At 31.3% G+C, this 25,240-nt stretch overlaps 2 protein-coding genes across 5 annotated transcripts in view; one reads left to right on the forward strand and one right to left on the reverse strand.

The window, feature by feature from the left end:
* Sec8 (exocyst complex component secretory 8) overlaps positions 1–12,240 on the reverse strand; it is a 63,318-nt gene extending 51,078 nt beyond the window's left edge. Inside the window, exons 1-2 of one of the 2 annotated variants that reach the window (XM_085812710.1) lie at positions 11,985–12,240; positions 2,736–2,865 (exon numbers count right to left, since the gene is read on the reverse strand). In XM_085812710.1, the coding sequence (XP_085668836.1) occupies positions 2,736–2,865; positions 11,985–12,050 (196 nt within the window). In that variant the 5' untranslated portion in view covers positions 12,051–12,240. The remainder of the gene's footprint in view (positions 1–2,735; positions 2,866–11,984) is intronic. The other variant, XM_085812711.1, reaches the window with a different exon arrangement.
* A 367-nt stretch (positions 12,241–12,607) lies between these two features.
* Positions 12,608–25,240, forward strand: part of LOC118203409 (uncharacterized) — a 79,648-nt gene continuing 67,015 nt past the window's right edge. Inside the window, exon 1 of one of the 3 annotated variants that reach the window (XM_085812713.1) lies at positions 12,608–13,074. In XM_085812713.1, coding sequence (XP_085668839.1) covers positions 13,068–13,074 — 7 coding nt within the window. In that variant the 5' untranslated portion in view covers positions 12,608–13,067. The remainder of the gene's footprint in view (positions 13,075–25,240) is intronic. The other 2 variants (XM_085812712.1, XM_085812714.1) reach the window with 2 other exon arrangements.

Consider the following 25,240-nt stretch of genomic DNA (forward strand, 5'->3'; position numbering starts at 1 on the left):
GGAATGGTATCATGATCGATATTCATTTCACACTCGTCTGAATCGGATGAGTACTGCAAATTGTATGTTGGATCTTGGAAATTGGGATCGTCTATTTCATCATCCAAATTAATATCTTCGTCATCTGACTCTTCTAAAATTTTTTTGATTTCTTCATTAGTAAGTCCCCAGCGTCGAGTCATTTTAGATTGAATTAATTTGTGTCTAAATTAAAAATAATAAGCATTATTTCAAAAGTAACTGAAAAATATAATATCTAGAGAAATGATCACATAGGACTGTTGGGACAATGTGTTCCCACTGTCCAACATGAGAGGGGACACATATGTCCCGATAATAAAAACAGAAGTAAAACTTTGCCACTTACCAGTTCATTAGAGGTAATCCACTTAGTGAGTAACTTACCTGGCCTTAGATTTATGGATAAATCAATATTTAATCAAAAATAGGGGGTATTTTCCAAAACTAAACTATTTACATTCGTTGTGAATGGAATGAGCTGCTACAACACTTAAAAAATGTGGGAATTGCATTATGTACGGTAGTGCCATCTATGTTCTGTGAATGAAAATACCTTAAAAAATAATTAAGACACAATAACACGCCGATAATTCAGAAGTCAAACAACAAAAATCAGCGTTATATTTACAAAATTTTCACAGGACTAGTTTCGATGGTTTTACCGAACCACTATCCTCAGCTGCGAAACCGCAAATGAACAAGATAGGAAATAATGATTAGATAAGATAAGAAAGCCTGGACAAGAATAAGCAAGTGGCACCATCTGTTGGTGAAACCAGAACTAAAACATAATTTCTTTAAAGGCCGAAGGCAAATTTGGATTGGAATTAGGATCGTTAACTAGACCAGAAAAATTTTTATGAATGTTAAATGCCTCTAGAAAATCCAGTTCTCCAATGGAAGATGTTTTTTGAATAATTTTGGCAGCATAAAAATTGAAAGTGTGATTTTCGGACCAACAATGTTGAGCAACAGAAGACTTCTGTGTTTCCTTTTTTCTAACATATGCCTCATGTTCCTTGACCCGAAATGACCTTCAAAATATTGACCTTCAAAAATATTGGCAGGACTGGTGGGAAAGTCTCCTATTAGACAGAGAAGCGTTTCTATCCGAAAAGCATTTTTTGAAATTTGCTTGGGACGTATGTGTCCCATTAGACACGAAAGGGTTAATAAATATTTATGCATTTTGTTAAAGGCAGATACATGCTTTTTTCAGTCATATGCATAAATATCCATACATATTTCATATTTTTCATTTTTGGTATGTGCAAATATTAATTTCTGTGGATATACTATATTTTTCGAGTAAAGTAATTTACAATAATTTAGCATATACCTGAAATTTTTACATAAGAAATATGCATAAATATAATTTGAAAGAAAATTACATGCATTATTTTTAATACCCACTCAAAGGTAAGTTTTTCTTTGAAATTCCTCCACGATGGCATCTCTCTCTTTAGGCAGATAGCCTTTGCATGCTTTACTCTATTTAATAAAAATTTAGCCTGACTTATGTGCCTAATTACAAATATTTTAACATGCATAATTTTATACTTACATTTAGCCATCAAGTTTTAAACTTTTGACTTCAAACATGTTTTAGGATAAATTCATTATCAAATTCAAATCTTCTTTTTGGCAGAGCACACAATACCTGTTTTAGCAATTTTATGCAGTTTAATAATTCTCTGATAATATAATAAATAATAACTATCCATTTCACATTTAAACATTAACCACACTGTCATCTGATCGCAATCTTGAATGCCTTACTCTGCATAATATTGCTTCATTTGCCGAGTTCGCAAATGTATCCATCTTCTGTTCCACACATTTGTGTAAAGTGGTTACAAATCAAGGAAAATTTAACTTATTCGCTTATCTGTGTGTATATTTATTAATTTTGATGAGGATTGCAGCATTTGGTGGTAATTTTATTTTTTAATTAACTCAAATAAGTAAAACATGTAAGCCCTGAGTGATTATTTTTCAGTTATATAAAAATAAAATGATGAGTTTAAAATGAGCAACTATAAAGCCTCTCCTTTAAAAATTTTTAAAAAGTACATGTCACAATAATATGTGGATGAAAAAAATTATTTAAAACATTTGGAACACAAAATAAAAGTAGCGAATACTCTATCAAGGGTATTGAAAGACGCATACAATTTTAAAGGTACCATAAGGTATGGTTCATTCTTTAAGAAATTATAACATTTTTTCTAAAATCTATATTTCTGTAGTTCGACAGCTTAGAATTTCATAAAACAAATTCATAAGCAAAATCGTTGTTGTGTGATGTGATTTTTGCATAAATGTCACTAAACTATACAAATTGCTATTATCCATCACACTATGAATGTTTCTTTTATGCCGAAGTGTCCCGTTTTTCGATTTGTTTGGAACTGTCATGTGTTGAAATACTATCACAGCACTGTCAAGGCAGCTTCTGAATGTAAACAAAAACACCCCATCTGGAGACCAAAGCCTCGGAGCAGTGCTTCACTTGTAGTGCCAGTTTGGCCCTTCCTTCCTCTCTTAACTTCATGACTCAGAATGCTTAACATAAATTGCCTACAAAAACTACCTAGATATTTTCATAACTTTGCTTATTTTCAATACAATTATGCAGTGTAAATTCTTGATATGGTGCAATATTTGTATTTCTTTAGAAATGTTTCTATGACATTAAATTAAGTTAAACTCACCTGCAATGAGTTGAATTAATTTGAAATCACTGACTTCAAAGTCTTTCTTGAGCTGTTGCATCTTTTTTTTTCTATCATCATTGTTCTTGCTAACAGACAGCTCCGCAATTATATTCATAAGACGTCCACTCTTAGAGAGAAGTAATACAAAAGCAATTTAAAAATTTAATTATGTTATAAATAGGGTTATAAATAAGCACACAACTGGATATTTATGGCAATTTTCTGTTATCCAGAATGGATTTAGATATATATGTGTGTGCATACATATGTGCATTTCTGAATCCAATCCTGATAACAGAAAAGTATTAAACATTTTAATGCGTAAAATACAAGAAAAATACTAAAAAGTAGAAAACATAATGTTGGACTCACCAACTTAAACCAAACTTTGCATAACCATGCAGTACCTTAAAGTTAATATATTTGCAGATGTTTCTTGTACGTCTCTCAGAAATAAACAAATAAAAAATGGAAGCTAAATTTCAAAACATATCACTAACCTTTTCATGTCACCTATACAGACTAATTTTTTATGTACTTAAGCCATTTTGTCAACTATTCGATCAATAAGATTAAAAAAAAAAAAAAAAAAAATATCAACAGTTCCCTGATAAAAGACCACTGCATGAAAGAGCAAGCAATACTCCCCTCTTGAAAGAGAAAAAAAAAAAAAAAAAAAAAACTCTGATAATTGCCCATATGTCAAATATCCATATGGATGAAAGCGCACATAGATAAAAGCCGGCATTGGTATAAACCCACACTGATAAAAGCCCACATACATAAAAGGAGATATGATTTTTATAAATATAAAAATGCATGATTACAATTATAATAAGTATTGATCCTAATTATAATAAATCAAGTCAAGTATTTGAGTCTAGGGTTTTTTTTAATATAGATGTTTGAAAAATATGTCTGTCCATAATTTTGATCATTACCTTGTTTTAGTAAGATGAAAACAAATATTTTCTGATCTCAGATTAAGAGACTATCCGTAACGTTTCAGTGGTAAATCTGAAAATTTTACTTACTTACTATTTTATTTCATTTTGCTTATGTATTTTGTCTGCATGTGTGTGTAAAAATGAAAAAATATCACTGTGAAGTTCAACAAAAGCTAAAGAACAGAATAAATTATTTTTATAATTATAGCACAGAATATTTTCTTAATCTCTTTTAATTCTTAATATAAAATGTAAAGCAGTACCTTTGAGAACTTAAGCTTACAAAAAAAAGCATTTCATTTTCTTAATTATTGTTATTTTAAATTTTGCTTAAATCGTGTGCAAAAATCATTATTCTTTATTCTAAAAAATTTCTTTCAATTTAAAGAGAGACTTTCTTTTTATTTCTTTCCCCCTCCATTTCTCAATTTGATGCTATAGAGACAGGCTACGAGTACAATTGCCCGTGGATCCGGATCCCAAAATGCAGTGCGTTAGACTGGAGCTTCAAATTACTGTGCTGAGTGATTAAATGTAGTACTTATGGATTTTCAAAACCTAAGTTCAAACTGTATTCGAAGCAGCCTGAGACATACTTATGAGTGTAATTTTACTCTTACAATGTTATTTTCTTTAAATGCATCTTATTATGCAAATGACTATATCTTGCTTAAGTAATTGCTAAATATAGCAGTTATTATATAAATTATCCATAAAATTTACATGTTACACATATACAGCAGTTAGAATACATATTGTTATTATAGTAGTATATGTACAAATAAAAAATAATAGCAATAAAAACATACACACTTAATTACTATACTTAAACTTACTACTATTACCATTCAGTGAAACACAAGAAAAACTCAAGACATATAATGACAGAGTGAATTAAATGAGGCTATATACATAAATTTTAAAATGTTCAACACTAAAATCTTTTCACATATATTTTTATTACTTCAGCTACGAGTAGAAGTTTTATAGCTTACATGAAAGGCGTAGCTTAAAAATTGCACGACTGATGCTTACTGAATACAACATTTCATTTTTTTATTAATTTTTATTTAGCTAATTAATTAATGTTTTTGACATTTAAATTTTTAAGGAAAGTGCGAAATTACCCACTGCTTGGCGCATTTTTAAGAATTGCACATACTCGGTATTCATGTACACATCGACCTATTTTCACTTAAAAAACATCCCAGAATTGCACAAAAATGGCATTGCGCACTTTCTTGACTTTATCCATGTACACATTGACCTAATTTCATGTAAAAAGTCAAAGAAAATTGACAAAAATTAAATTCTTCTTACTTTTGTAAAAAGCGCTAAACAAATAAGTGGGTGATTCTGCACTTTACTGAAATTTTTACCTAAGCCACATGCTCAGATTTATTTCGAAAGGTAGAATGTCTGGAATTTTTTGATAAATAGAAATAAATGTTTATATCTTTAAAATTCTATCAATCAAATAAAAATGTTTTTTACCCACAGAACATAATATATATAAGTTTTTACACACATTAGCTGATTTCAACAAATAATAAACACTCTTTTTATCCTTCGAATTCCATAGAAATAACTCAAATAAAAGGTTAATTTTTGCTTAATTTTATATTTGTATGATAATTACAAGATGAAAATTACCACAGAAATATAAAACTCAACATTTTATTTAAGTTGGCTCAGCCTAAAATGAATTAATTCTTAATACAGTCAAAAGTCTTGAATCAGGACTCGTCGGGACTTCGTCGATTGCGGATTATCGATTTTTCCGGACAATAGATCATCAGTTTAAATCTGGTAAGATGGCATGCAGAAATTATAAAATTAAAAATGTGAAACCATAATTTATGAAATAAAGAACAATTATGGGTTGCTCTTTGGATTATGGTAACTTGGCGATTTTTTGGCGAAAATTTGACGACCAACTCTGCTACAGCAACTTTCTATTTTTTTTTTCGCCGCCATTTTGTCTTCACGAAGTAAAGACATGTTTCTTTTCTTTTTATTTACTGAACACTTTTTCCAACAATCTACTAGCCGAATTACACTTACGCTAGAAATTTTATGTAACAAAACTGCTTAATCATGACAAATATTAACTGCAAAATTGGGAAAAAGTGCACAATCGCAAACTCCTTGCGCGTTTTTCAGAATAGCACATACACATAAACTATTTACACGTTGACCTATTTTTACTTAAAAAAACATCCCAGAATTGCACAAAAATGGCATTGCACACACTCTTAACTTTATCCATCTACACTGTTATTTTCTCATAAATTACAAAAATTTGCATGAAAATGCAAAAAAATTCTGTGAATCTTTAAACTCGGTAAAAAGCACATATGAAATTACCTGATCGCGAAAAAGTATATACCCTTTCCAAGAATGAACATTTCCACGTATAAAATAAATAAAATATCCAAAAACTTTTACCTCTAAATTACCTATTATATTATAAACGTCACCAACGAATTCATACCGCAAACATTACAAATGGTTACAAATACTTAGTGTCAAATATTTAAATTATTTCCATACACGTTTAGTTCAACTGAAATGTATACCAAATCCCTACAAACATAAAATTCACAAAATAACTATCATTTAATTAACATATCACTAAACCATGTACACGTCGACTTATTTTTACTTAAAAAAACATCCCAGAATTGCACAAAAATGGCATTGCGCACACTCTTCACTATATCCATGTACACTGCTTTTTTCTCATAAATTAGAAAAATTTCACGAAAATGCATGAAAATACTCAACGTATTCTAAAATACTACAAACATATAACTCACAAAATCACGATCATTAAATTAAAATATAATTAAATTAAAAAACACTACTTAAAATATAAATAAGCACATACATTAAATTAATAAAAATTAGATTACAATCCTAATTACTTTAAACTAAATCATTGCTAATAACAATTTTTCAATAATACCATATAAATTTATTTACTCCTTACATTTAGAATAATGCATAAAAATAATATCCTCAAATGATTAAAAATTAATTATATTTTTCAATAATACCATATAAATTTATTTACTCCTTACATTTAGAATAATGCATAAAAATAATATCCTCAAATGATTAAAAATACTAACTTACCTAATCTTTATAATCTTCATTACGTGGCACGCACACCTCCACTATTTCATACAACACACAATGAAGCTTAACCCTTTGCGACACGCATATTTAAAATATATTTTAATCTTTAAAAAAATGCCTTAGAATAAGTCAGATGGACTTACTTAAGTGCCTTTAAGGCTTGAAAAAAATTCTGCGCTTTTATTTTTTACGGTGGAAGGTGGGATACCGTTTGTCCCACCATGCAACTAGCACATGTCTTATAGCATATTGGTGTACAGCAGGAAAAAAAAATCCTATGTGGAATGAATAAACAAAATAAAGCGTGCATTCTAAAATATTCATAATAAACACACTAAAATGCATTTTGTACTTTTTGCATATATGCATGACTTGTAAAATTTTGCATATGCACATTTTGCATATAGTATATATTTAATATTTTTAAATTTTAGGAACAAAAGAAAATATTTTCTTGAATATTATTTTAAGATTAAAATTTGATACTCGTACATATGATACTAAATAAAATATTAAAATTGGCACTTGATTCAAAAACATTTATATATGATTAAAATTGAAAAAAAATCATTTTTCATGAAACTTTGAAAAACATGTTGTTTCATTCTTTTGTTCTTCACATGTTTCACAGATCCAAAATGCTCGTCGTTCTTCTTTCGATATGCTGCAATATGCACTTCTTCTCCTGCTCGTTCTCTTTGGCGTTTTACCTACATTTTTTAGTCTTTTTTCTGGTTGTATGAACGGGATTTTAGTTTTTATTTGAACTGGGGATTTCAGTTTTCTTTTCAGCTCTTTCTTGCCTGCAAGTGCCATTAGACCTTCTATAACTGAGGGAAGAAAATCTTTCATTGTTTTTACATCATGATCAGGCTCGCGAACAAACTTGACTAAATGTGTTTACTATACTCGCATCTAAAAAGTAAAAAAAAAATCGTGTGCCACCATTTCTTGCTTTTGCGGTCTATTTCATATAGTCTGTCAGTTGATCAAACAAACTTGACTAAATGTGTTTACTATACTTGCATCTAAAAAGTAAAAAAAAAATCATGTGCCACCATTTCTTGCTTTTGCGGTCTATTTCATATAGTCTGTCAGTTGATCAATCAGTCGACATATCCCATATTCTTATTGTATGGATTAATGCTGTTTGGGCACAGTACTTTTTTCTCTTTTTTTTTTTTTGTCTTTCCATCTCGCTCTTTTCTATTAATTTCTTTCATTTCAGTTGCCTTTTCCAAGCAAGACAGGATAGAAACGGATCTTTTATCCTTCCATTTTATGCAATAAATTGAATCATCGCTAACTGAAAAGTCTATATATTCTCTTGACATAAATTTGTCTTTTAAAATTTGGGTAGATATTTCCGATCCATATTTACAGTGCCACATGCATAGATGGGTCTGTGTCTTTAAAAAGCGAAACAAATTATAACTACTTCCGTTTCTTCTTCAGCAATAACTTCAACCTCAGTTATTCTCTCCTGGATTTCAATTTCATCTAAATCAGAACTGACATCTGAAGTATTTGAGTCACAATCGGATGGCAATTCAGCAAAAAGATCCAAAGCTTCCTGAGTTGTTAATTTTTTTGTAGACATTTTAGCACATCAGAGCATACAACGGATGTAAAAGCGCGCACAATCACGAAAAAAGTAGATGCGAAAAAGAAAAGAAAAAATAATCGTGAGTGCTGCCATCTATTGAGCGGAAATTCAAGTGTGTGGTGGGACAAATTTTAACCCACTTATTTCAACTGCAAAATTAATGTTATAAAATATTGAATCCAATTAAGATTTTTGAAAATAAAATACCTTTGAATATTAAAAAGAATCATACATATCATAAATTGTATACCAAAATTTTTAAAATATGGAAAAATGCGAGATACATGGATATCACTCTTGTGATCCTATTTTGAATATTTTTTGCTTATAAACTTAATCCCTGGTATAGTAGTAACATATACTGAGAAAAATAATAACTAAAATAGATTATTTTTAAAAGATTAGAAAATTTCTAACGGAAATTGCTAAGTGAGAAAATAAATATTAGTCAGATGGGACATATATTGACCCACCATGCTGCAAAGGGTTAATACAAAATAATATAGTACTACAGTTTTCCAAATTCCCCCTTTTCCGATTAAAGAACTGTAATTCATCCATTAATGTCACATGACGTATCTCATGATCTCTCATTTCCCTCACACAAAATAATGTGTAATCGGAACTGAGTACTTCTCACATTATTCCCAAAGTCCTAGGTAGTAACCTTTATCGCCTCCAAAATGTCGCCAAACTACCAGTTACCATATTCAAAAGATCAGCCCAATTATGATCTAAAAGGTATCAAAATTTGAAAAAAAAAAAAAAAAAAAAAAAAAAAAAGAACCTTAATATTTATTTGTTTACTTTATTAAACATTTCTATCAATGTAAGTTGTTTAAGTTGCTTCGTTTTATGTGATAATACTTTCTCTTTAATTCTATTAAACAGACATAATTTCTTGTTCAGTTACAAAGTTCTGCTGTTCAAGTCATATAACTGCCGTGTCGAGAGTACCGACTAATTTGTCAATCGAAATTTTTTGGTTTTCAATAACCTCTGTGTCACTCTCTTCACTATCGGAAGCGAATTATAATGACGAGGAATTTCATTTAATTCACATCAGAGACGGAGTACATCGAGATGAAATACTACATTTAGTAAGGAATTATAAGCCAAATAAAATAAAAACATCTTCCCTGAAGATAAGGATAGTGCTGACAGATCAAATTCCAATTCATTGTGCGTTGCGACATTCCCCATAATTGAAGGGGTATCAGGTTTATAAAGTACAAGCTGATAATACATGATAAGGGGGAAGAAATTCGTAAATTACAAAATTGAATATTATATTTTAGTAAAGTAAAATGATATATATATAATATATATATCTGGAAAAAACAATATACAATATTTATGTATTTACATGTACATATAGTATATAGCACCATAACTATCAATTGATCACAATTTTTATTTTGCCAGGATATGGAATTTGTTTAGGAAAAACAATAAAACCACTTTTCAACCTGAAGAAAATTACTTTAATATATTTTTTACAGAATAAATTTTTACGTGACGAGTTTTTTCCTTCCTAATTTAAGTGACATTTAACATGTAATGACAGTGTAAAAACCACAAAAGAAAAGTATTCCTTATAATTCTGCTGAAGTTATTCATGAAAATGCTTTCAGTTTATTTATACAAAGCATATTTTCCTTCTACTTTACTTTTAAATATATAATATGGCTATTCGAAAATTGACTTATTAGCTTTATTAGTTTAAAAATTGAACCAATTTAGATTCTTCCAGTTAGAGATTTTCAAAATAAGATGAAGACCGTTAACTATATGGGTGAGATTGTTTTCATAAAATAAATTAAACTTTTTAAAGCTTCCAGAGAGGAAAAACTTCAATCACAAAAATATTATGCACTAATCTGCCAAAAATTCCATTCTATTTATGTCCAAACTTAGAAAATGCTATTGCTCAATTATTACAAAATGACATGAGGATTATCTACTTAAATAGATGAATGCTTTTATGGAGGACTTTCAGTGACATTGGTTCGTATTTTTATAATATGTGGGCCAAGCTAAGGAAGTGGTATACTTTTCATCAGAAATCAAATCTTTGTTGAGCTATAAAAGTTTAGCTGTTTTAGTCATTTGGCAACAGGTGACTATTATATTATGATAGGGTAAATTATCTGCAAGGTGTTTGCGATAATTCTCATGCTTTTTTCGTAATCAATTAAGTGACTATTTGGAAAGTTTGCATTAATAAAAAAGCAATTATTACAAATTTATTTCAAACGAACATTCATCTTTCATGAAATTCGAATTTCTTGAACTCAAATTTTCTGGCAAGTTGTTCCTTTCTTGAATTTTTTAAAGAATATTTTCTTAACATTCCTTTATTGATAAGTCAAAATCAGGAATTTCCCCCCCCCCCATGGAAATCATACTTCTAATGTCTTTTGTGAAATTTTGAATATGAAATAATTTACTTCTTTTAAGAGAAACTACCTGCTTTCATGTGAAGTGTAAAAAATGTACTTGAGAAAAAGTAAGATATTTTATTAATAAAATGTACAATTTTTCCCTTTGAAAAAACCGAAAGATACACTGCTTCCCATTCTCCACTTTTATTCTTTGCTTTAAAGCATCTAATCAATTATTGATAAATTTTTCATCATTTTGTTGAGGCCATAAAAGTCCGGAGATATCTTCCACTGCAATCTGCTTTCTAAATACCATTTAAATTTATTTTACAAACGTTTCTGAATACACTCGTTATTTATATGCGAATCAGTTATGGGGAAATGTGCAGAATCATCCATTGCATCACGTGTTTCTCAAAATTACGCGCCATATAAGTGGGCGATTCTACATCAACTTGAAAATAACAAGTCAAAGAATTGCACAAACTCGGTATTCACGTACACATCGACCTATTTTCACTTAAAAAAATATCACAGAATTGCACAAACTTGGCATTGTGCATCCCCTTGTCCATGTACACATCGATACATGACATATAAGTGGGGCAATTCTGCACTTTATCTCAGTTATTCTTTACCAGTTTTAACTATGTAATGATGATTTGAGATGATACAAAAAAGCAAGCAGCATGTCTTCCAGTTTACATGCTTTAACTAAGTGCATAAAAAAAAAAAAAAAAAAAAAAAAAAAAAAAAAACTGATTATTAATTCTGAAATTTTTAAGCTAATACTAAAGTAAATACCAATGCAATATGCAATGAAGTTTGACCATTAAAAAAAGGCTGCCTTATATGTCGCACAGTGAAAATATAAAAACAAATGATCAGCTAGCTTGTTTTGATTCATGACATATTTTCTGTGGTTAAAAACTGAAATAAAAAGAGTTTGTATAAATGAAAGATTTTCTTCCATAGAAGTACCACTAAATTTGAAGGAAAAATATTTCTTCAAATTTAAAATTTCGGACTTTCTACATCTCCAAGCATACAAAACAGTTATTAATATGTAGAACGGCTACTAATTATGGAATTCAATATTTTGAGTATTACATTATTTATTTTATCATCATCCAATCAAACTGTACTTTGCTTGCTAATTGATACTAACCGTGTCTTTGGATACTTTAGCACCCCTAGGTGGACGCACTGGTGTGTAATAATCTTTTGCAGACATTGTTTAATAAAAATAAATTTCGTGCAAATATTCTGCTAATATTTTATATAGCTGATAAATTTTGTTAGAAAAGCAGAATATCCATAGTAATTTTAAATGTACAAATACCACGTCCCTTTAATGAAACCATGAATAGTTAAAACAGAAACAAGTCGCACGGGCGTTTTTAAAATCTACTGTTCATTTAAGAGATGAGTTGAAGAATTTCCTTCCTTCTTAATTGTTCCTCAGTTTTGAGTTTATTTCCTAAGTCGAAAATACGAATTAAACAATTTAATCGAAAACAGATGAATGGATCAATTTATAACGTAAAGATTTCTAAAAATTTATCTGAAAATGCTTTCGGTAAATGCGCTTCAATATCTATCCTTTTATTAGGACAGGGTAAACCTTCCATTACGTAAAATTATAATGTTGCATAGCTTATTTTGTTTTATAACTTGAATGTCATGACATTCCTGATGAGGTTTATTTTAATTTTAATACCTTCAAAGAGCAAAATATTTGTTAAAATAACCATAGAATTCAAGGAATCTTCTGGAGGTTGAAGTTCTTGTGGATGAATATGTGGGATCATTCCTATCAAAATATAACCATTATTTGTTGATGGCGGTTTATTTGTTCACTTCTTAATTTTACTTTAAATTTACTTTACAAGTTAGGAGGTAAATCCTAAAAGATATTGCATTCATATTTAGCATTTAAATCCTTTCGATGTTTTACTGCAATTTCAAAGCACCGAATTCATTACAGTCTTTATTTTAAGCAAACATATTAACTAATCCTATTGACGTGATTTGAATATAAGTATTTGAAGGTTCGCAAACTGTCAAAATGAGAAACAGTAATTATTTTGCTACAAATTATGAAATAAGTGATCATCTCTATGATTTCATATCATTCGTTTGTGAAATTTTGTGTACGAAATTAATTTTTTATGAACGGTAATTTTATTTTTGCTATCAGCATATTATATTTTGCTATGAATTTGGTTTCGTTGATGGATTTGATATTAGCATGGAAAGTAAGTTGAACTTTATCTTTTAGTAATGCTTTTATTCATTTTCACAGTTTAACGAGAGATAATTTAAATACCTCCCTTGTGTATTACAGTATTTTCATTTTATGATCTGAACTTCAACTGCTGTATGCGAACATATTGCTTATCGTTTTTCATGTAATGCTATTTTTCAAGGATCGAAAAGTGATTCCCGAAATCGATAGGAATAGGCCATTGCAGGCCAGAAGCCCTTGGTCAGAACTGATTAGTTCAAGGATGATTTTTTGAACTGAATGTAAATGTTTGGGGGTTTAATCCTAGTAAAATCCTTGTATAGGGTGCAGCCTTGGCGTGATTTTGAAAATTATCGCCAACACCAAAAATGATCCAAAGAACGTCGCGATTTTGAAAATTATCGCCAACACCAAAAATGATTTAAAGAACGTCTATATGCTATACACTATATACTATATGTGTACATACATAATATATACTATATATAACTATATACAGGGGCATAGCTAGAGTTTCCAGCGCTCGGGGGCAACTGAAAAATTTGCGCCCCTTTCTGTGTGCCAAAAATGGAAAACATTTCATTAAAATATTTCGTAGCATGAATTTGACGCCCCTTGGATGCTGCGCCCGTTGACAGATGTCCCCCCTTGCCCCACCCTAGCTATGCCACTGACTATATATATTCTTTGAATGGCCTGTTTCCTCCTCATCGTACATGTCCCGTTTTTACTGCTCATCATAAAGTCGCCAAAAGTAGCCAAATCCCGTGTGCATCGGAGGGTAGAGTAGACTTTAAGGTATCCCTTGTATTATGGCGAAGTTGTTTGATTTATCGCCAAGTTGTTTCATTTATGGTAGCCTGAGTAGTTGAATGTTATAGAAACCCTACTGTGACGTAATCGGATGCATGATTCTGGGAAATTTTGAATCATGAGATGTTTTGTAAGCGTTTTTGTGGTGTGTGTTGCTTAAGAAGCAACTTTATTTTTGATTCTTTAGACGGTAGAATGGCCGAATGTAGTAAGATTAATTTGAAGTTTCTGTATGATTTGGAGTGAAAGGGGAAAAGAGCTTTAATTGACTGGTATGTAAATGAAGGGTACTAAGTAGCCAATATTAGTGTCCTGTATGTAGGAAGGATATGCGTCTAGTCGAAGGTAAAAACCGTTTAGATGGATTTGAAGGAAGAAAGGTTCAGATGGTCACTATGTGAAGCGTTCGATCAGAAAGAATACCTGGTTTAAAAAAAGTCATTTGAGTATGATTGATATTTTGATTTTTACGTGGCTCTGGATGTACGAATCGAACTCGAAAATCATGGTAAGTGAATATTTGCCTTTGGTAGTGCTTAAATGTATAACATGTTTTTATTTTGGTTGATCTTTACATTATGGTAACTTGGCGTTTTTTTGGCGAAAATTTGGCGACCAACTCTCCTACAGCAACCCTCTATTTTTTTCCTCGCCGCCATTTTGTCTTCACAAAGTAAAGACATGTTTCTTTTCTTTTTATCTACTGAACACTTCTTCCAACAATCTACTAGCCGAATTACACTTATGCTAGAAATTTTATCTAACAAAACTGCTTAATCATGACAAATATTCACTGCAAAATAGGGAAAAAGTGCACAATACCATACTCCTTACGCGTTTTTCAAAATAACACATACACATAAACCATGTACACGCCGACTTATTTTTACTTAAGAAAACATCCCAGAATTACACAAAAATGGCATTGCGCACACTCTTCACTATATCCATGTACACTGCTTTTTTCTCATAAATTAGAAAAATGTCACGAAAATACATGACAATTTTCTCAATCTTTAAACTCGGTAAAAAGAACATATATGAAATTACCTGATCTCGAAAAAGTATATACCCAAATATGAACATTTCCACATATAAAATAAATAAAATATCCAAAAACTTTTACCTCTAAATCATCTATTATATTATACACGTCACCAACGAATTCATACCGCAAGCATTACAAATACTTACAAATACGTGTGTTACAATTACGTGTTACACTGCTTTTTTCTCATAAATTAGAAAAATTTCACGAAAATGCATAACAATTTTCTAAATCTTTAAACCCGGTAAAAAGAACATATATGAAATTACCTGATCGCGAAAAAGTATACAGTCAAAAGTCGTTAATCTGGACTCGTCGGGACTTCGGCGATTCCGGATTATAGATCATCAGTTTAAATCTCGTAAGATGGCATGCAGAAATTCTAAAATTAAAGATATGAAACCGTAATTTATGAAATAAAGAACAATTATGATCTAAAGGGTATCAAAATTTGCAAAAAGAAAAAGCTTCATATTTATTTGTTTACTTTATTAAACATTTCTTTCAATGTAAGTTGTTTAAGTTTTGCTTCGTTTCATGTGATAATACTTTCTCTTTAATTCTATTAAACAGACATAATTTCTTGTTCAGTTACAAAGTTCCGCTGTTCAAGTCCTATAATTGCTATATCGAGAACACCGACTAATTTGTCAATCGAAATTTTTTCGTTTTCAATAACCTCTGTCACTTTCTTTGCTATCGAAAGCGAACTATAATGACGAGGAACTTGTTTTAAATCATATGAAATACTACATTTGGTAAGGAATTATAAGCCAAATAAAATAAAAACATCTGCGCTGAAGATAAGGATAGTGCTGACATATCAACTTCCAATTCATTACGCGCCCGCCACGGCGAGCAGCGTGAAATTGATAAACAGATTTCGGATTTCAAAACATACTTTCGCTTTAGATCCTTTTCATATTAACAAATATATATTGGAAATTCTATTTGATATAATCGAAAGTTTAAGCTTACTTTTATAAAATTGCTCTTACAGTCTGCACAAAATAATAAGCCGGATCCAATTCGAAAATTAAGGAACAACGCAATCATCAACATTAACTGAAATAGATAATTAGATAATTTTAGCTTATACGTCCATTATACATAAAACGTGCATGCAAAAACGTATTCTGCACTTGCGCACACTCATATGCGCAGTCGTAAAAGGTCTTACGCGCACGCATAAACGCCTATGCGCACGTGTCAATGCGGCGCATGCGCAGAAAGTTCATACCGCAAACATTACAAATGGTTACAAATACTTAGTGTCAAATATTTAAATTATTTCCATGCACGTTTACGTAAATTACTTTACTTCCACCTTACATTTAGAACAATGCATAAAAATAATATCTTCAAATAATTAAAAATACTAACTTACCTATTCTTCTTCAGAATCTTGATTACGTGTCCGATAAACTTTTCTTATTTCTGTTTCAGGATCTTTAAAATCATACTTATAGTTCACACCAAGGTACCAGGTAAAATAAATAACTTAATAAAACATCTTTACTTCTATCTCGCACAACCTTAAAGAAACACTTATTACTACCCCTTTCAATCTCACTAAATACCCATTTTGAATTCACTTTAGTTAGGGCCAATGGATCCAAAAATTAACGAACACTGTTTCACACAACACAGAATAAAGCCAAATACAAAATTTCCAGATTTTTTCCCGATTTCCCCCCTTTTCCGATTAAAGAACCGTAATTCGTCCATTAATATCACATGACATATCACATGATCTCTCATTTCCCTCACACAAAATAATGTGTAATCGGAACTGAGTACTGCTCACATTATTACCAAAGTCCCATGTAGCCTCCGAAATGTCGCCAAACTACCAGTTACCATATTCTAAAGATCAGCCTTTATTTTCTTATGCTATCCCTTTGCTTGGTTTAAAATGTATTTTATTGACATTATGTATTTTTTGTTTGCCTATATTGTAGAATTTGGTGCTCCTTTGAATTTGTAAGTGAAAATATATCGATGTGTACGTGGACAAAGTAAAGGGAGTGCACAATGCAAGTTTGTGCAATTCTGGGATATTTTTTAAGTGAAAATAGGTCGTCGTGTACATGGATAAAGTCAAAGGAGTGCACAATGCCAATTTTGTGCAATTCGCGGATTTTTTTTAAAGTGAAAATAAGTCGATGTGTACATGGATACCAAGTTTGTGCAATTGTTTGTCTTGTTATTTTGGCTTTGTCTAGGGACGGATTTTTGGCGCAAAAATCGCCGCTTCGCAAGCCAAAGCAATGAGTTGGAGAATTCCAAATCGGTATCCATGTACCGCCAATAATCGCCAAGGGGTACCCTAAACTATACTTATACCAAATGTTTTACAGTAAAGAAGTTTGTGTAATTTACATTCACTGAATATATTTATGATTTGTATTTTTCCGCAGCGGATCCATTGGCGCCGATGCGTATTTATTTGCCAAGCTCACCAATGGCTAATCCAAAGAATATGTATTGACTTTCCGCTTATCTTTGGAATATGGTAACAGGTTGTTTGGCGACATTTTGGTAAGGCAATAAAGGTTACTAGCTAGGACTTTAGCAGTGTACATGAATAAAGTCAAGAGTGTGCGCAATGCCATTTTTGTGCAATTCTGAGATTTTTTTTTAAGTGAAAATAGGTTGATGTGTACATGGATGATACCGTGTATGTGCTAGTCTTAAAAACGCGGCAAGCAGTAGCCAATTCTGCACTTTCTCCCAATTTCGCACCTAATCTGATTAAGTATTTCATCATGATTAAGTATTTTTGTTCGATAAAAGTTCTAGTATAAGCGTAATTCGGCTAGCAGATTGTTGGAAAAAATGTTGAGTTAAAAAAAAAAAAAAAAGCCTTTACTTGTGAAAACAAAATGGCATCCAAAACAAAACTAGCAGGTTGCTATAGCAGGGTTAGTCGCCAAAAAATCGCCAAGTTACCATAATCCAAAGATTAACCTGTCTTTCTTTGGCTAATCGGCCACGATTTTATCGGTGTATAGTCAAAGAATATGTATTGTTAGACATTCTTTGATATATTTAAGTTGCAAGATATTTATCATATGGAAGCCATGATTTTAGCGGTGTACAAGTCAAGTTATAAGATATTTAACATATACAGTCAAAAGTCGTTAATTCGGGCACCCATAATCCGGAATGATCTATAATCCGGACCTCAAAGCTTCAAACTTTGTGCACATGCTTCACGTTGACGCATGCGCGTAAGGCCTTTACTGCTGAGAATATGCTTGTGCGCGTGCGCAAAATACGTTTACGAATGAGCGTTTAATGTATAACGGACAGTATAAGCTAAGCTAAAATTATTTAATTATCTATTTCAGTTAATGTTGCAGATTGCGTTGTTCCTTAATCTTCGAATTGGATCCGGCTTATTATTTTTTGCAGATTGTTAGAGCGATTTTATAAAAGTAAGCTTGAACTTTCGATTATGTCAAATAGAATTTCTGATATATATTTATTAATATGTAAAGGATCTACAAAGCGAAAGTATGTTTCAAAGTTCATTAAACAAAAAGTGGAATTGCTACAAAAAATGGATAAAGGCATATCCTTTGTTTATCTAAACTTTAACGTTTGTTTATCTAAACTTTGTTTATCTTTAACCCTGGGGCGTCGCGCAATGAATTGGAAGTTGATCTGTCAGCACTATCCTTATCTTCAGGGCAGATGTTTTTATTTTATTTGGCTTATAATTCCTTATTAAATGTAGTATTTTATCTTGATGTACTCCATCTTTGATATGATTTAAATCAAATTCCTCGTCATTATAATTCGCTTCCGATAGCGAAGAAAGTAACAGAGGTTATTGAAAACGAAAAAATTTTAATTGACAAATTAGTCGGTATTCTCGACACAGCAGTTATAGGACCCGAAGCGCCAACGGGTTCTTTGTGGATGAAAACCCGCCAAAAAACCTGAAAGCTTTCAGTTTTTATTTTATGCACAAATGGGTGTTTTTTTTTAACATTTCGTGTGTTACCTTTATTAAATATCATGTTCTTCGCACTTAAACCATAAAATTCGATTCAACAGCAATATCAAAAAGTGCATATCTTTAGAATTTCTGATACACAATCTCGCGGCTAGAGATAAAAAAAAAAAAATTTTTTTCTGAAGTGTTCCATTTTTCACTTTGAAATCGATTAATTTCTTAATCAAAAACTCATAAATGCTTTACAAAATATGAAAAAAATTTTCCAAATTTGGTCTTCCAGATGCCCATATTCGGATAGAGACATATGTTATTCAAAATTTGATGGCTCTAGGGACCGTTGTTTTATCACAATATAAGAAACATACATTCATTTATGCAGATTCTTCATTATTTAATTTCTTAAAATATAACACATGGCAATAATATTTGGTGGCAACAATTTGAAAAGTGAAACAGACATTTAAGTTTTCAACGCAAAATACCAAAACGAAATTGGACTAAATTTTTTTTTACTTTATAGGTGATAAAAATACATGAACTAAAAACAACATGAAATAGTTGTTTTTAGTTCTTGATCATTTTAAGTAAAAATAAGATTGTAGAGTTGTTTAACTATGAAAAATTTTAAATCAAAATTGCCAAACATAAATGCAAATAAATTCAACATAAACATTATTTTATGTATTATTTCCATGCTGAATTGTAGCTATGATTTTCAACACTGCATGGCCAACTGAAGATTTATGCCCCTTCATGTTTACCAAGAATATAAAACATTTAAGTTTAAAACTTCATAACATCCGAGGACATACCTGATTCCATGCTTAACTTCTAATATTATCCCTTGAAATTTTGGTAGTGTCTCCATGCAGATCTGTTTGCACTCCACAATTTTATATTTAGCCTGCGTGACCCAGAATATTGCAAGAGCTAAAAAATGTGTTACTTAGGGCTATTAGTTTCATTTTGGCATCTTGCATTGAAAACTTTGAATGCCAGTTCATTTTTCAAACTGTTGCCACCAAATATTATTGCCCTGTGTTATATTTAAAGAAATTAAATAATGAAGGATCTGCACAAATGTATGTATGTTTCTCGCATTGTGATAAAACAATGGTACCTACAGCCATCAAATTTTGAATAACATAATCTTCCACAAATATGGGCATCTATAAGCCTTAATTTGAAATTTATTTTATCCATTTCATATTTTGTAACACTTCAATGATTTATTGATTAACAAACTCAATGATTTCAAGGTGAGTAATGACAAAACTGTACGGGGGGGGAAGCTTTTATCTCCAGGGCGTAAGACTGTGTATCAGAAATTCTAAAGATATGCTCATTTTAAAATTATTTTGCGATATTGCTGTTGAATTGAATTTTATGGTTTAAGTGCAAAGAACATTTAATAACTAAATGTAACACACAAAAGGTTATAAAAACATCCTTTTGGGCGTGATGTAAAATTTGAAAGCTTATTGTTTTGTCTTTGTACTGTTTAGTTAAAGGAAGGGGAGGAGATAACAACGAAAGCTCCTGCTTCTGGGTGTAGGTATATGATTCTGGTTAGAGTAGAACGAAGGGTACCCTTTGTATTATCGCAAAGTTGTTTCATTTATGGTAGCCTGAGTAGTTGAATGTTATGGAAACCCTATTATGACATACCGTATTTGACGGCATATAAGATGCACTGGCATATAAGACGCACCCTTATTTAAAAGGCCACACACATGTAGATGTAGAAAAAGTTATGTGTGTCTAGACCTTTATCTGGGCTAAAAATAGCATTCAGTATTGAAAGTTAACCTGTGTCCTTCACATATAAGACACAAGTAACTTTTTTTTGAGACCAAATTTAGGAAAAAAAGTGCATCTTATATGACGTCAAATACGGTAATTGGTTTTATGCTTGCAGTAAATTCGTAAGGGCTTGTGGTGTGTGTGTGTGTTGGTTAGGAAGTATATTGCTTATTTTGTGGTTTAGATGGTAAAATGGCTGAATGTGGTAAGATTAATTTGAAGTTTCTGTATGATTTGTAAAGAAAGGGGGAAAGAGCATTACTTGACTGGTGTGTAAATGAAGGTTAGGTGCCTTCTTTGTAGGAAGGAAATGTGCATGGTGGAACGTCAGAAATGCATATGACCGTATGCATCAGAAATGCATACGGTCGAACGTTGCTACGGAGGAAATTTTTGACTCCTATTTTGTGAATTTATGTGGTGACGCCAGTATACAGATTCTACTTCAGATCATTTTAGGAGATTTTTAGATGCTGTTAAGGAATTTTGTTTGACTGAAGACATGTTAATTCGTAAATAAGGTAAATGGATATTTCCTTTGTGTAGTGCAAAGAGGAATTTCCTTTTTCATGTTATTTCATTGTTTGATTTAAAATGTAGTTTATTGAAATTATATATTTTTTTGCTGGCTGCTCCTTTGACTTTTTAAGTGAATATAGGTTGATGTATACATGGACAAAGTTTAGGGAAAGCGCAGAGCCTAGTTTGTGCAATTCTTTGAATTTGTTTAAGTGAAAATAAGTCGATATGTACATGGACAAAGTCAAGGGAGTGCGCGATGCCATTTTTGTGCAATTCTGTGATATTTTTTTTAAGTGAAAATAGGCTGATGTGTACATGGATACCGCGTTTGTGCAGTTCTTTGTCTTGTTATTTTGACTTTGTGTAGTGGTGACTTTTTGGCCCAAAAATCACCGCCACACAAGCCAAAATAACAAATCAAAGATTTGCACAAACTCGGTGTCTATATGCCGCCAAAAACTGCCAAGTTTCGTCAAGGGATACCCATGTTCTTTGTAATCAGCATTGCAGTGAAGTACATGATGTCACCTTTCTTTCAAGATCTTTTTATTTATCAGATGCTGTAAGGTTATGTTTGTTAAAATTTTTGTATAATTTAGAAATTTAATTTCAATATCACTTCAGACTGTATAGATGCTAACAGTGAAAGATTAAACCTTGTAAGATATTTTCTTGCTCCTTACTGCATGCTTTGCGATATAATCGGAAAGCACATCTGTCTAGCATTGGAAGATCTATAGTTTGAATCCTAGCTGGGTCTTAGCAGATTATCTCACTTTTCCTGATTCTGAAAATCTCTAAAAAAGACTACAAGTGGTGCCTGACCCTAAAAAGGTAATGGACAATAATTTTTCATTACCAGCATTTGGCATTTTTGGAGAGAATGTAAGGTTATTTTCTTTCTCTGTACCGTGTGCCTTAATGGTGTAGTTGGAATGCACGTCTCCCAGTGTTAGGTCTAGAGTTCAAATCTGGCTGAGGCAGTGCCAGATTTACGTATAAGCTGCACAAGCTGTAGCTTAGGCTCCCCACTTTCTTAGAGCTACCTCTAACAATTTTACCATATCTCATATAAAAAAATTGACTCATTTCCCTCACAAAGGGCCCCATATCTCGAATAGCTTAGGATATCGTCAAATCTGAATCCGGTCCTGGGCTTAGAGCGTAGTGGGTTATCTCACCCGACTTCAAACAATTATGGAAAAGACTCTACACCTTTAGGTTTAGAAATCTGTCATTGTTAATACATGCTAAAGAAATTAAATGCTCTCTGAAAAATTGGCAGAAGGAAATACTTTATGTTAAAAATTCTAAAAGAATATTTGAAATATTGTTTTCCAGTTTATTTTATGATCCAGTTTATTTGAAGTTAAAAATCCTACAATTATTAGTATCATCATTGAGGAAGGATATGTGTGGAAAATTCATCATTAAATAAAAAATAAAGTGTGCATCACATATATATAATTTCTCTTTGTAGATTAATTTGTAGTCATAAATGTGTATTTGTTCATGATTTCAAGACAATTGGGTTTGGAAAAGGGGCGCAAAAGTAATTTTAATATTTGATTTTTACAAACAAGTAATAAAACTATGTTAAAAAAACACTTTGCATAGCAATGGAGAATGTGGCACGCAGAACAAACGAATTCTCTTTTATATATAGTGCCTGAAAATTAAAAAATATATAAATAAATAAACTTGAAAGTACTGATGTATACTCCTGTCTTTCACATTAACATCAGTGTGAAATTAAACAAATATTTTAATGATATCTGAAAGTCTTAAACACTGCTTCTGTAGTAAATTTTGCTAATCCTTTTTTTGCAATCTAATATAATCAAATATGCACATTAAAATGGGAAAATAGTAGTATGCCATATTTAACAACTAATAATTTTTAATGTAAAAGTTTTTTTTTTTTTTAAGATACTATCAATATAAGAAGAAAAACTGATAATAAAAAGAAATAAACTTTAAATAAATAAGTTACAGAGAGAAATTTTATGTAAAATCTATTGCGAAAAAAGTATGCATATATAATATTTTTAGGTAAAAGTATATTTTAGGATACCCCTTGGCGAAACTTGGCGATTTTTGGCGGTACATGGATACTGAGTTTGTGCAATGCTTTGACTATTTTGGCCTGTGTAGCGGCGATTTTGGTGCTTAAAAATTGCCGCTACGCAAGCCAAAATAAGAAGTTAAAGAATCGCACAAAATCGGTATCCATGTACACATCGACCTATTTTCACATAAAAAAAAAATTTCCGCGAATTGCACAAAAATGGCATTGTGCACTCCCTTTATCCATGTATACATCGACCTATTTTCACATAAAAAAAAAATCCCCAAATTGCACAAACTATGCTTTACGCACTCCCTTGAGTTTGTCCATGTACACATCGATACATTTTCATTTAAAAAGTCAAAGGAGCACCCAATTCTACAGTAGAGGCAAACAAAAAATACATAATCTCAATAAGCTACATTTTAAACCAAACAATAAAATAACACAAAAAAGGAAAAACCTGTTATGTATTTTAGCACTACACAAAGCAAAAATCCCCTTATCTTATTTAGAAATTTGTTTGTCTTCAGTCTGTGGCACACAAAATTCCTTAACAGCATCCAAAAACTTCCCAAAATTATCTGAACTGCAACCCATATATCCGCGCCGCTACAGAAATTCACAAAAATAAAAGTCAAAATATATATTATGTAGTTTCGGACTATGGCTACTAAGTAAACCTTCATTTACACAATTAATTCACTTTTCCCCTTTCGTTCCAAATCGTACAGAAACTTTAAATTGATTCAGCCATTGTAATGTCTAAGCAATGTGCTTCTTAAGCAACACACACCACAAAAGCCTTTGAAAACATGCCATGATTCAAAATTTCCCAGAATAATGCAAACGATTACATCATAATAGGGTTTTCATAATGTTCAACTACTCAGGTTATCATAAATGATACAACAACTTGGTGAAAAACGAAACAACTTGGCGATAAATGAAACAACAACTTCGCGATAATACGAGGGGTACCTTAAAGTCACATCTACCCTATTTTTAATATTAATATTAGAAATGAACTTTTTAAAGAAATGCTGAGAAAATATTTATACAATGGAAAAATTTATGAATGGTGTTTAAAAATAATTCTAAATGCCAACTAATTCTAAGTTCTGTTAATTTATAAGCTAATATTTTGGAGAGGGCGGCAGGGATATGTGTATGGTGAAGCAAATATGATTTAAATATTAAGAAGTGAACACTAATCAAAAATAAAATGCTATGGGAAGGAATATAGAATAATAATGTTATGTACGATAAATTTAAGAAAGTCAATAGTTAAAATGAAATACTTGGAAAGGCTATGCATGAATGGCAAGTCTTATTTCTTTACAAATTATTTTTTGCTGCAAAAAAGATTGAACTATAAATTTTAATATTTCAAAATATATGTGAAAGAAGGGAATTATTTTTGTATATCATTATATGAACTTATTGAAATATTAGATTTTTTTCAAGCCAGGGAACATGATAAATCATCAGAGCGCTTGCTCGGATTGGAACCAAAGATCTTCCAACTGCGAGCTGGAAATGTCCATGACATATTTATACCATAGAGCATAAGGGAATGTGTTAAAATTGTTATTAAGTCATGTCACATATGAAAAATGAAACTTCTCTTTGTGTTAAAATTACTATAAGGTATTTCTCCCGCTTACCTAGTGTGCCGTCGTGGTGTAGTGGTTCTGCACGCTGGGTCGCATTCCAGAGGTCTGCAGTTGGATTCCCGGCAAAGGCGATTGATAATTTTTTATTTCTCTTGCTTCCAAACAAAACCTAATGTCTCTACAGTGGCGCCCGGACTAAAAAGGGTGTTGGATGAGGATTCTCCACACCCAGGATTTGGCAATTGTGTCCCCTAAAAACCCAGTTCCCCTTTAAAAAGGGGAGTATATAAGGTATCTCTTCCGCTTTCCTAGCGTGCCTTCTTGTTTTAAAAGAGGGCA

Source organism: Stegodyphus dumicola, chromosome 3 (genome assembly GCF_044657685.1).
Source record: "Stegodyphus dumicola isolate Sdum_Otavi_A_Nest chromosome 3, ASM4465768v1".
NCBI lineage: Eukaryota > Metazoa > Arthropoda > Arachnida > Araneae > Eresidae > Stegodyphus > Stegodyphus dumicola.